Consider the following 13,578-nt stretch of genomic DNA (forward strand, 5'->3'; position numbering starts at 1 on the left):
AAGTCATCTCATGAGGTTCAACCAGGCCAGGTGCTGGTGCTGCACCTGTTGTTGGGGCACCCCCTGGTACCAGTCCAGGCTGGGGAGAAGGACTTGGAGGTGCTGATGGGTGAGAGGCTGGATATGTGCACTGGCAGCCCAGAAAACAGCTGGGTCCTGGGCTCATCTCCACAGTGTGGGCAGCAGGTGAGGGAAGGATTCTGCCCCACTCAGGTGAGACCCACCTGCAGTACTGCATGGCTTCAAACTCAGAGTAGGTTAACTCTTAGGGAAAAATTCCTCCTTGTGAGGGTGCTGAGGCACTGACACAGGTTGCCCAGAGAAGCTGTGGCTGCTCCATCCCTGGGAGTGTTCCAGGCCAGGCTGGACAGGGCTTGGAGCAACCTGGGCTAGTGGAAAATTGTCCCTGCCCATGGCAGGGGGTGGAATGAGATGAGCTTTAAAGTCTTTTCCAACCCAAACTATTCTGGATTTTTTTCTCTTTATTTCTACCCATGAGTGGGTTTAATGCAGCTCCCTCACCTCTCTGTGTTCATTTCACATCCCAGGGCTGCATACATATCCCTTTTTTTTTGGTGGATTCTTTGTGGATTTTGCTGTCTCTTGTGAAATAACTGGTTTTTAGTAGTCTGCCATCACCTGCTCTTGATGCTGCACAGGGACAGGAAAGATCAGCTGTCCTGACAGGTAGAGCACCCTGAGATGTGCATGGTCCCTTCACTCCTGTGGAGTGCTTCAGGAGGAACTGGAGTGCCTGCTCACACAGTGGCAGGATGCAGTGATCTTTACTCTAAAAAGAACAAGAAATTAGACATTCCTGAGCAGTTCTCGTGTGTGGGAAACTGTGGAAATCACTCTGCAAGTGATTTCCCTTGGGCCTTGCAGTCAGTGTGGAGTTTGCAGTTATCCTGGCAGAACCTTCTCTAAGTTTTTCAGTTGGAGGAAAGTATTGAATGACATGATATCTTTATTACTAGAGACTTTTAAGCGTGACTCAGAAGATTCAGTGTGAAGATCAGGAGCTTTATTATAAGATGTTTCAGTTCTTTGTGGCCTTTGCTACAGGGAAAAGGGAACATTTGAAATTCAGAGCAGATCTCTTATTTTTAAGAGCATCACATTTTACACACAAAGAGATTCTGACCTGATATCTGGGGGAAACTGAGCTCGTGAGAGACTGAGAAGGCCAGAAGGGCAGGTAGGGAAGATCTTGGGGAGAGTGTAAACGTTTTCCTGAGTCATGAGAGAGCTGGGTGAAGGGTAGGTGAGGAGTGGCTCATGCACAAGAGCTCATATGGCTCCTGTGCATCCCACTGCACTTGGAAAAGGGAGCTGGGCCAGACAGCAGGACTTGCTAGGGTCCTGCTTCTCCTAGGACAGTGCCAGCTGTGAATGACATTTAGTCTGGGCTGGGTTGGAAGGGTGAGCAGCCCCATGCTTTGTCAAAGTGTCACTGGTGTGTGTGGAGGTGGCAGGAGTGGACTGAGCCTGTGGGTACACGCTGACTTCAGTGTTACTGCTGACAGAACTGCACTGGCAACAGCTGCTCTGGGATGTTGTACCTGTGTGCACCTATTCCTGTTTTGGGGAAGTAATTTCATAGAATGTTAAGGGTTGGAATGGAGCTCAGACATCATTCAGCCCCAACCCCCTGCCCTGGGCAGGGACACCTCCCACCAGAGCAGGTTGCTCAAGGCTTTAGCCAACCTGGCTGTGAACACTGCCAGGGTTGGGGCAGCCACAGCCTCCCTGGGCAACCTCTGCCAGTGTCTCACCACCCTCACTGGGAAAACTTACTTCTTGAGATCTCATCTAAATTTCCTTCTTTCAATTTCTCCCCATTGCTCCTTGTCCTGCCCCTGCAGTTCCTAACCAAGAGTCCCTCTGCAGCTTCCCTGGAGCCCCTTCAGTACTCCGTACTCAAGTACTCAAATAACACTTTCCTTTTCCCTGCAGGATAATGAGGGAGCAGCCCAGTGTGGTTCTGGGGGTGGCCCACACTGTTGTGAAGAGGATGTCCCCGTTCGTTAGGCAAATTGACTTCGCCCTGGACTGGATGGAAGTTGAGGCAGGAAGAGCTGTTTACAGGTGACATGTGGGAGAAATTGTGTTGTTTGAAATTTTCCTGGTTAAGGATCTGTGTTCCCTTGGTGATATGTAGAATGAGAAACTCATTGGACTGCGTTTATCAACTATTCCATCAGGTTTATCTCTTTGGCTACTTTGAGGTCATTTTCTTTCTGCAGTACCTTCAACATTGCTTCAGACTTTTGTCTCCAGGTGTTACTAAAATTCTTTGATACTATTCCTCATCCTTTCTGTTGCCTCAGCAAGCTTTTAAAGTGCCAGAATTCATTGTGACACAGGCAGCTGGATGTTCTGGTGGTAGTTTCTGCATTGCTGAGGACATGAACCTCTACTGCTCAAAGAAGTTTTCAGCCTTTCTAAAATAAACAGAAAAGCTCAAAGTGAGGCTTATTCAGTAGTAAATTGAGAATAGGAACTTTCTCTTTAAGGGACAAAAGTTACCTTGGGAATACTCAGTTTTATGGATATGTCCTAGGATGCATTGAGCTATTATGTGGCTGGGAGAATAAAGGTCTCATTTAGTACATGATCTGTATGATTGTAATTTTTATAACTGTGCCTGCAGCACCAGTGCTGAGGGAAGTTTTGGATTGCTCTGTGCATCACAGCATTCGTAGCTGTGTATATCTTCTTAAAATCTTTGGGAATTCCTTGTGTTAGTTTCAACTCCAGCACCAGAAGTATGGCATTCCATCCCTGTGCTGGGTTATGCTGGAATTCTGCATATCCTAGTCATGCAAACTGGATATAGCAAAAACTCCCTGGTAGACTAAGGTGTGTGCACCAGAAGGAATCCACATCTGGAGCCACTTGGGCCTTTTTCTCTTTGACCTGCAGAATTTCCCAACAAATCCATACTGACCTTGGAATGGGGTGAGCCCCTCTATAACCACCAGTGAGCCACTTGTCTCCCCTGGAGCCCACTCCCATCCCAGTCATCTGCTTCCAGCCCTAATACGGAATCACAGAAGGGGGTGGGGTGGAAGGGAGCTGAGGGATCAGCCCGTCCCACGCTCTGCCATGGGCAGGGACACCTCCCACTATCCCAGGTTGCTCCAAGCCCTGTCCAACCTGGCCTGGAACACTTTCAAGGGTGGCCTGGGCCACCTGTGCCAGTGCCTTAACACCCTCACAGGGAGGAATTCCTTCGCAGCATCCAACCTAACCTACTCTGTTTGAGTTTAAAGCCATTCCCCCCTGCCCTGTCGCTCCATGCCTCAACCACTTGTGCACAACCTGTGCATTTAAACACTAAACATCTTTCCAGGTCACCTTTTCACTGGTGCCTGTTGCATTTCATGTTTGCTCGTAATGTTTAACCTCCAGTGAAAGCCTTTCCTATGTCCTCCAAGCCCCGTAGGGAAAACTAACTTATTCAAAGCCTCCAGCTGCCTTTGCTGAGCAGAGATGCCTCACTAATCCTGGCTCTTGATTCTGTGCAGGCAGGGAGACAAGTCTGACTGCACATACATCGTGCTGAACGGTCGCCTGCGCTCAGTCTTACGCATGGATGATGGGAAGAAACACCTGACCGGAGAGTACGGCCGAGGGGACCTCATTGGAGTGGTAAGAGGAGTCAGAGCTGAGCTGTTTGTGGGAGAAATTGCTATTGACTCCACTCTAAGCAAACATAATCTTGTTCTGCTCAGTTGTTCATCTTATGAAGGACTTTCACAAACAGAAAACATGGCAAGTCTCTTCTATGTGGAAACTTCAGGTAATAATACATGAAGGGCATTGTTAGGCTTGGTTGGAAAGGAAAGGTGAAACAAAAGTCACAACCAAACCAGCAGGCCCTGCCCAGTGCTCTGCTGTGCTCTGGGTTACTTGCTGTCCCAGTGAGAGGAGCACAGCCTGTTAGAGTAGGTCAGGAAGAAGTGCAGGAATGTGCACTGAAGGGCAATTTCAGTAAATACAGTGTCACAGGAAGATCCCTCTGGAAGTGTGTAGTCTGGTTAGACTCCTCAGAGTTAGCAGAGCTTCAAAGCTTCCTCAGGTTTTTCAGGAAGTATATACTTATACAGTTATTAAAGCAACTTTTGATTTCAAAATTGTAATATTTTTCCATGTTTAATTCCTCTCCTATGTTCATTCTTTGTTTCTCAGACCTAGTTAACGACAGAAATGGGAGTCTGACATCAGAAATATTTGTGGCTTGTTTGATATCTTTAAACTTTCTGAAGTTTAGCAGCTTTCTGAAGTCCTGAGATGATTGTACAGAGCCTTTTATGCTTTCTGAGATGAAAACTAAACACTGTGCGTCTGTTTATAACCAGAATTAGCATAGGTCTGAAGCAAGAAAAGAGGAGAGTTGGGATTAGTTCTATGGAAGAAACTGTTTTTGCAGAAATGAATGGGAAGGAGAAGTCCAAGACTGCTTCCCTTCAGAGAGGTGATCCAAGGTTGTGCTGATGGCAAAAGGAGATGGGTTTGATGGCGGCAGTGTCCAACAGTGGAGTGTTCCCAGCTGGTGTAAGAGGTTTTCTGCAGCATTGCCTCTAAAAAAAAACTGGCTGTGGATGGAGAACTCTCCCTGGGGCAGGAACACACCATCAGTGTGGGACACCTGCTTGTCTCTGGTGGCAGGTGGGCCCCAGACCAGTGTCTGTATCATAAAGTGTCTGTGACAGAGGTCAGGTGTGCTGAGGGACTGGAAACTGACCTAGCATGAGTTGTTTTTTACTGAGAGAAGTAAAAAGTTCTTTTGTGAGGAGGATGAAGTCTTTGTACCTGTTCAATGTGTGTTCACAGCTCATTTTCCCCTGTGTAGTGACTTCAGGGTGAAGTGTGTTTCATTGGGAAGTGACTGTGTAGAGGACATGAGGCAGATCTGGAGATGCTCCCAGTAGAAGGCAAAGGTGTGCTGGGCTGATAGTTTGCACCTTATTTCTTGAGTTGTGTGTGGAGAGTATTTAATGATCTCTTCCCACACTCAGTCCTGCTCTGGCTGAGGTGTTAGGTTGGCTTGGGACTGTGTTTGGAGCATCAGGTCCACTCTGGAGTGTGCTAGGCTTACCTAAAAGTTTGGTTTGTTTTTTCTTTTTTAGGGATACCTCATTAAAGGTAAAATGACATGGTTTGACAGGAATGAAAGCTGAGCTCTTTCGTGACTAATCATGCTGCTATGAGGCCTTTTAGTGTGTGAATCAGGGTTTGTCAGTTTTGACACATACAGGCATTTTCCTGCTCCTTTCCCTGCTTGCCTTTGCCTGTGGTGATCCACAGCTTCACTGTCAAGCTCCTGGAGTTCTGCAGAGCTCCAGGTTAAAAACAGAACTGTTCTACTTCTGAAAGTAGTTTTGAGTGGCAGTGGAGCATATGGTGCTCAGAGGGTGGTGAGACACTGGCAGAGGTTGCCCAGAGAAGCTGTGACTGCTCCGTCCCTGGGAGTGTTCCAGGCCAGGTTGGATGGGGCTTGGAGCAGCCTGGGCTGGTGGAAGGGGTCTATGCCCATGGCAGGGGGTGGAATGAGATGAGCTTTAAGGTCTCTTCCAATCCAAACCAGTTTAGGATTCTATCATACGGTCTAAACTTCACCTCTCTGTACAAGGCCTAGTGCTGGTTTGGGCATAACATTCCAACTGTTGATGTGCTGAGGAAAGAGGAGGTTGATTTAGTGGATGGACTGGGTTGTGTTTACTGTACCAGGGCCATGTTTGCTGGTGAGTCCCTAGGCATAGAGACAGAAAAAACCATATAGGATCATAGAATCATTAGGGTTGGAGGAGACCTCTAAGATCATCAAGTCCAACCCTTAACCTGTCACTGCTGTAACCCCTAAACCCTGAACCAGATCCTCCAGCGCCAGATCCAGACACCTCTTAACCACTTCCAGGACTGGTGTTTGTGTTTAAACCCTAAGTCACATTTTTGGATCCATGTTGTGACATGAATCATGAAAAGACTTCTGTGGATGTCATCTCCTTCCTGCCCACAGCTCCCAGCCCCACTGAATCATGCTGCTGTTTGTTGAACGTGGCTCCATGCTCTAGCTGCTTTCTCAAAACATGGGGGAGGATCAGTGAAGACTGCCAGGATGAATGCAGCCATCCTTTGCAGAGGGCATTAGTTAGATGATACTTTTCATTTAAAAAAACATTTGTTTATCCCCTTCTCAGAATCTGGTATAAACCTTTAAAGACCTGCCATAGGGGTTGGATTTTTTCCCCTGAAATGAACATTATTGGAGGGTTCTAGGTGCTTGCAGGGAATGAAATCAGCAGTTGGTGTTGGTATTTTGGTCAGCTGGTGGCTTGTTCTTCCTTGAAGCCCTCCAAGACTCTCCAAAGTCATTCTTGACTGTAGGCACTTACAAAGGCATGTCAGTGGGCTGAGACCAACTTGACAGGCTGGAGAAGTGGCTGATGCCAAGCTTATGAAGTTCAGTAAAGCCAAGTGCAAGGTCCTACTCCTGGCTCAGAGCAATTCCAGGCACACCTACAGGCTGGAGGAGAAGTCACTGAGAGCAGCCCTGGGAGAAGGACTTGGGGGTAATGGTGATGACAAACTCTTCATGAGCTGCAGTGTGAGCTCAGCCCAGAAAGCAATCAAGTCCTGGGCTGCAGCCAGAGGAGTGTGGCAGCAGGTGAGGGAGGGGATTCTCCCCCTCTGCTCTGCTGAGACCCACCTGGAGTGCTTAGAACAAGGAGGAATGGGGTTAAATTGAAAGAGGGAAATTTAGATGAGATCTCAGGCAGAAGTTTTTGCTGTGAGGGTGGTGAGACACTGTCCCAGGTTGCCCAGGGAGGCTGTGGCTGCCCCAACCCTGGCAGTGTTCACAGCCAGGTTGGCTAAAGCCTTGAGCAACCTGCTCTGGTGGGAGGTGTCCCTGCCCAGGGCAGGGGTTGGGGCTGGATCATCTCTAAGCTCCATTCCAATCCCTTAACAGTCTGTCAATCTATGAAAATACAGAAGTCTCGTAGTCAATGTAATTTTGTTTATTGCCTTTGTCAGAAGTTTTAAAATGTCACATGTCATTTGCATCAGAGTTGATGCTTTCAAAAGAGAAGCACTGCGAGATGAAAGGTTTCAGACAAGATGTTAATTTTCAAGCATGTGTGTACACTCCTAGGGCTCAAATGCCTGTTTTGTTCTTTGTACTGACTCAATGGCATCTGTTCCTGAGGTTGGTTGATTCAGGGGGAGAACAGCAGATTAGCAACTGAAGTTTGCCTTCCCCAGGTAGTTCCTTGAAGAGTTGTTGGTGACACTATATGAGGTGAAAAGGATCCTGACTCCCTGGGAGCAGTTTAGGAGGGACACTGGCTGTGCTGGCCCTATTGATGGGCAACTCCAGTCGCTTATCTAGTCAAATCAAGTAAAAATGGATTGAAAACCTTCCAGATAATTTTTGAAGGACAGTGGTCAAACTGTTCAATAATTCCCTTGCATTTGAAATGCAGTTGACCACTGGAAAGATAATTGACAGAAGGCAGCTAGTCTAGTTTTCTAGAGATTGTTATTTGATCCATTTTTGGGGGAGTATTTTATGTTGGTGGTGCTGTTGCTACGGATGCACCTGTAGAAAAATGTTGAAATGGGAATTTTATGAAACCATTCTGGGAGCTAAAGGATAACTCTTCTAGTGCCACTTCTGCCATGTCCAGGTGACCCCAGAGGAGATCAGAGACACACTGTGTTGGTAGAGTGAAAGGATTTCTATTCACTAAGTTATTTGTTTAAAATGCTGATCTTAGTCTCTCTGTTATTTCTTGATGTTGCTGCTTTAATTCTGTCCTTGGTTATGCACTGGAAATTGTAGTTTTTGCTCTTGTTTTGCTGACCTCATTGTCACTTTGTTGTCTGGGAAAATGGATTCCTTCTCATTCCTTTGATTTTTATGCCTGTTGATAGCAGGCAAAGTGGCCTAGGCTCTTAAATTCAGTGTTGTCGCTGGCACTGCTGATGAGACTGGGGCAATTACTCCATATTTCATTACAGTCTGCCAAGTAGGTTGTCCCAGATGGGTTCCAGGGTCACAACTCCAAGCATCAGGGTGAGTGTTCCTTGGCTTTTTGAGTTGTTGGAAGGACACTAGTGGCTGAGAAGGGAACAAACCCACCAGAGCAGTCTCAGAATAATCTCCTGCTGGATTCAGGTTAGTCGTACACTGCCTGTGCCCTTCAAACCTGCAGCTGATGGAACCTTCTCTGCAGTGAGCTTTTAATGCATGTCAACACTTTGTCTTAATTGTGTTCCTGAGGGATGGCTGTGGTGCTGGAGAGGTGACTGAGTGCCAGGCAGCTCTCAGGGGCCTCAGTGACAGCTCTTAGCTCACATTGTCTGCAAAGCTGGGCTCTTAGGTGGTGTAGGGCTGGATTTACTGGTAACACCTGCCCCAAACTCTGGTGTATGCAGTGTCTGACTAGTTGGCTGCCGAAAATACCTGCTGAGAGGGAAAGATGCCATGATGTGGTGAATTCAAGGTCCTTTCTGTTTCTTTTTAACAACCAGAATGTCCCTCTATAGGGCTACACGCAGTCACTTTTGGGTAGGGATATTGCAAAGCAAGTGCAGAAAGACGTTTGTGCACTGACACTGCTGTGGCACAGAGCAGCACAAGTGATAAATAGCAGAGAAGGAACCCTCAGCTGCCAGTTCTGCTGGAGAGGAAATCATGCTTTACATTCTAGAAATAACAGATAGTTTAAATATTTTCAGATGTTAAGCTGTTCATCTAATTGAGAGCTAAATGTCCATGGCTTTTTTTTCCTCTCTGAAAGTTGAAACCCAAGAAGAATCTGTAAATGGCTCATGATTTCCGTAGGGGATTGGAGCATTGTCCTTTGGAAATGGAACACTGAAGTCTTTAATTGCTGAGCAATCCTCAAAGGAATCACACAAAGGGAAGGATCAGGATTACACTTGTCAGGCTTTTGTTCTTTATCAGTGTGACTGTGATCAGACAGCCCAAAGCAGGCTGTCCCTGCACCCTGCAATCCAGGCTGCTTTGCTTTGCCTCTTTTAAACACGTGGATCTATTTTGCCAATTACTTGCGGTTTTGTAACTTTATCAGACCTTGTCTACTTCACTTGCTAAAGCTCTTTAGTTACTACAGAACTGTTTCAGGTGAATTCAGGTTGTTGTCACCTCGGGCAGGCTGTGCACAACCCAGAGCTGTGGGAATTGGAGTGTTTTCTTTTCATCTTTCACTGCCTGTTCTGGTAATCCATTACTTAGAATGATTTTCTGCCTGGAAGCATCTTAGGTGTGGAATTGTATTTGAAAAACAAAACAGGGCCAGGAAACCCCAAACCAACTAACCAAAACCCCAAAATAACCAATCAGACCTCTCAATCAACCAAAACTCAAACCAACCAACCAAGGCCCAACCCAAACCACACAACAGCAACCCCCCAGGTATTTGTCAGCAGGTAAGGGAGGCAGAGGAAGCCCTGAGGAATGAGTTGCACAGCTGAGTTAGTGTCAGTCCTAGAGGAGCAGCTCAGTGTCCTGATTTCCACTCCCATCTCGAGGCTGAATTCAAGTCATTGGTCTGAGCCATCTAAGCCTTGGTTCCCTACAAGGATCTTCACTGAGTGAAGCTGCTGAGTACTGTGTTTTCCAGATTCTTTGCAGCAATTTGTTCTTTTATCCACAGCAATTTCTCCTTTATTTGCCTCAAGTTCCAAACAGCTGATGAAGGTAGGAGGCTGCTCATAGCTGGAAATTGTTGTGGTACAGTTGAATGTTCTCACTGCTGGCTGGGAAAACCACAGCACAGCTCCGACAGGATCCAACACTAAATTATCTGGCATTCATGGTGTGTGGAGAAGTCATTTGGCTTTGCAGCTGCCACAGATAACACTGCAGAGTGCTTTATCTCCTCAGCCACGTTCTTTTTCAGAGAGTATTAGGAGCTTTGATGTCAGATACTGATAGAAATTGTGACCCTGCTGGGTTTGACAGGTGACTTCATGCATTAGAGTGTCATTCCTTGACGTATTTTGTGTCTCCCTTCTGCTTCCAGCTGAACTCCCTTGTGATAATATCTGCTAGTGACCAGATATCAAATAACCCTTGGTACAACTCCTGATCCCCCCCACAGGACAGTTTTTCCTCTTCCCTTGCCTCCCATTCCTTTTTCCTTTCCCCTGCACAAAACTAGGCAGGGGAACAGCAAGGGTTAATAGTGCATCCCTTGTTAACCTTGGCAAGTGGACAAGGTGGTTGTTAGCAAAAGAGATTTATTTTATCTTGCTAGTGACTTTTCTTTTTGGCAAAGAATCATGAAGTAAAAGCCATTGAGAGAGAGAGAGAGAGAGAGAATTGTGGTCATTGTCATCATTAGAATGCTTGGAGAGCAGTGAGTGCTACTGCCCCTATTCTCTGCTCTGGTCAGGCCCCACCTGGAGCCCTGCACACAGCTCTGGTGTCCCCAGCATCAGAAGGACATGGAACTGGTGGAGCAAGGCCAGAGGAGACCACAAAGCTGATCAGAGCACTGGAGCACCTTCCCTATGAGAGACTTGGGGCTGTTGAGTCTGGAGAAGAGAAGGTTGTGTGGAGAGCTCAGAGCAACCTGCCAGGAGCTGAAGGGGCTCCAGGGAAGCTGCAGAGGGACTCTGGGTTAGGAACTGCAGGGACAGGACAAGGAGGAATGGGGAGAAATTGAAAGAGGGAAATGTAGATGAGGTATCAGGCAGTAGTTTTCCCTGTGAGCATGGTGAGACACTGTCCCAGGTTGCCCAGGGAGGCTGTGGCTGCCCCAACCCTGGCAGTGTTCACAGCCAGGTTGGCTAAAGCCTTGAGCAACCTGCTCTGGTGGGAGGTGTCCCTGCCCAGGGCAGGGGGCTGGGGCTGGATGATCTCCAAGCTCCATTCTAACCCCTTAACACACTATGATACTGTGACACTATGGTGGGAGCAGAGTCCAGGGAAGGCAACAGGAAGGGTTTATGGGCTAAGAGTCAGTACTGGCGGATGGGAAAAGTGTTCCTTAGCTTCCATCCAGGTTTGGTGTTTTTTGTGCGAAGCTGAGTCAAAAGCAATCAGATCTCTCCCTTCTCAGACCTTCTAGCAGGTCATCATGGGCTGTGATCTCTTCTTCCGTGGTGGCAGTTCAGATGTAATTCCCTCTAAGAGGAGCTGCCTGCCTGTGGCATTGCACTTGCAGACACTCTGCAAACAACCCAGACTAAATGTGATGGATTTGGTGGGTGTTCTGTGTGTCCCTCAGATTGCTTTTGACAAGGTTTTTGACTGTGATGTTGGGTTAGGGGAGCAAAACGTGCCTGAAACTTCCATCTTTTTATAGCCACATGTATATAAAGAGCAGAACTTAAACACAGGAGGTCAAACTGTTACCAGTTCCTTTCCCCAGCTTTAATCCTTCTATTTTCTGTCCCTTAATGACGTTCACTTCTGCAACAGGAGTGTCATTGCACTGCTACAAAGTGCAAGCTCAGGCCTTTTGGGACAACCTGTAGCAGAACTCCATCTGCTTTAATTACGAAAGGTGGCAAGCTCAGCCTTATTTAACTTTCACATATATATTTTTAGCACATAGCTAGAGATACACAAGGTAAGACTTATATGTATGAGTGTGTCCTTTATGAGGTTTTTTGTATATTATAAAAAAATGAGAGAGGTTTGGGTTCTTCATACAGCAGAAGGGCTGGCTGTCCTCAGTCACAGGGTTAACTTGGCACGCGAAAGATTGCAGAAGGTGGTTGTTAGAACAACTTTACAGAGTACATGGTGTACTGTGTTCATCCCCTGGCACTGCTCCCACAAATAGCATCGATTTGCAGCTTGTCTGGTTGCTCTTCCCACTCATTCATTGCTTCCAGCAGTGTCTCCTCCTTTGTCCTTTTCTGATACAAGTAAGTTAATGTTTCAGGTCCTTCTCAGGAGGAAACACCCTTGACATGAGCATGCTCTGCTGCTCCAAGTGCAAGTGAGCTGAAGAAGGGTCTGAGGGCAGCTTGTTTAAACCAGGAAAAAACACTGTTCTGTGTAGTGTTTGGTTGCCCTTCATGTAACATTGATGATGTTGCGTCACCGTCTTCAGTTGCAGCAGCAGCTCCTGCCCTTGTCTAGCAAACACACTGCTGTGGAAATCCACAGGTGCTGGTTGTGCCTGTGCTCTTCCAGTGCTGGTGTTGACCCCTGAGGGACAGCTGTGCCTATCACAGAATCAGGTAGAATCATAGAGTCATTAAGGTTGGAAAAGATCTCTAAGGTCATCAACTCCAACCATTAATCTAGCACCACTGTGTTCACTGCTAAACCATATCCCCAAGTGCCACAGCCTTGTGACTTTTGAACACTTGCAGGGATGGTGATTCCACCACTTCCCTGCGTGGCCTGTTCCAATGCCTGGCCACCGTTTCAGTGAAGAATTTTTTCCTAGTATCTAGTCTAAACCTCCCCTGGTGCAACTTAAGGCTGTTCCCTCTCATCCTGTCACCCATTACCTGGGAGAAGAGGCTGACTCTCACCTCATTCCAACCTCCTTTCAGGTAGTTGTAGAGACAGATAAGGTCTCCCCTGAGTCTCCTTCTCCAGACTGAACAACCCTCCCTCAGCCACACATCATAGCACTTGTGCTCCAGGCTCTTCACCAGCTTCACTGTCCCTTATCTTGAGCCTCTCAAACTATCAGCAGATGTCAGTGTTGATATTTCTTCTTACCCCTCCATGGGTACATCCATGTATCCTTTCATCCATGTCCCTTGAGTGTCCCACTGCTGGTCCTTCCCCAGTGCCTTTGGATGAGCTGTTGGTTTTGCATGCTGTCTGGCCCACTGCAGAGTGGACATGGTGTGAGGAGAGAGCAAGGAGACCATTTGGCAGGTAGACCTCTGAGCCCTTGGGCAGGTAGCCCTCTTTGCCCACAAGGTGGCAAAGGGAAGAACAGCCAGTGCAGGTAGAGCAGAAGAGGTGATGAGCTCAGCATTCAGCGAGCTCTTAGAAATCTGGAGGATTGCCTGGAGAAGAGAAGGTTGTGTGGAGACCTCAGAGCACCATCCAGGAGCTGAAGGGGCTCCAGGGAAGCTGCAGAGGGACTCTGTGTTAGGAACTGCAGGGACAGGACAAGGAGGAATGGGGAGAAATTGAAGGAGGAAAATTTAGATTAAATATTAGGCAGAAGTTTTTGCTGTGAGGGTGGTGAGACACTGTCCCAGGTTGCCCAGGGAGGCTGTGGCTGCCCCAGCCCTGGCAGTGTTCACAGCCAGGTTGGCTAAAGCCTTGAGCAACCTGCTCTGGTGGGAGGTGTCCCTGCCCAGGGCAGGGGGCTGGGGCTGGATGAGCTCTAAGCTCCATTCCAACTCCTTAACAATCTATGAATCCATGATTGTTTGCACAAGAGAGGAAGAACAATGATGGCATATGCAGAACAATAAAAGAGAAGCCCAGAAATGGGCAGTACTTGTTTCAAGGCTTGTAACTGAAAAGGAGGAATGGATGTTTTGGGAGAACAGAGATGTACGATTCCCTTGAGCAGAATAGATTGTGTTGGCTTGAGTTTGAGAAGAAGTGGGAAA

The 13,578-nt window shown here is 47.3% G+C and overlaps 1 protein-coding gene across 1 annotated transcript in view; it reads left to right on the forward strand.

Annotated features, from left to right (window-relative positions):
- The window catches only part of LOC103804935 (patatin-like phospholipase domain-containing protein 7), a gene marked incomplete at its 5' end in the record, with an annotated part of 108,325 nt that overhangs the window by 11,843 nt on the left and 82,904 nt on the right, over positions 1–13,578 (forward strand). Inside the window, 2 exons of the mRNA XM_009077569.1 lie at positions 1,957–2,088; positions 3,531–3,654. Coding sequence (XP_009075817.1) covers positions 1,957–2,088; positions 3,531–3,654 — 256 coding nt within the window. The remainder of the gene's footprint in view (positions 1–1,956; positions 2,089–3,530; positions 3,655–13,578) is intronic.

Source organism: Acanthisitta chloris, unplaced genomic scaffold (assembly GCF_000695815.1).
Source record: "Acanthisitta chloris isolate BGI_N310 unplaced genomic scaffold, ASM69581v1 scaffold9096, whole genome shotgun sequence".
NCBI lineage: Eukaryota > Metazoa > Chordata > Aves > Passeriformes > Acanthisittidae > Acanthisitta > Acanthisitta chloris.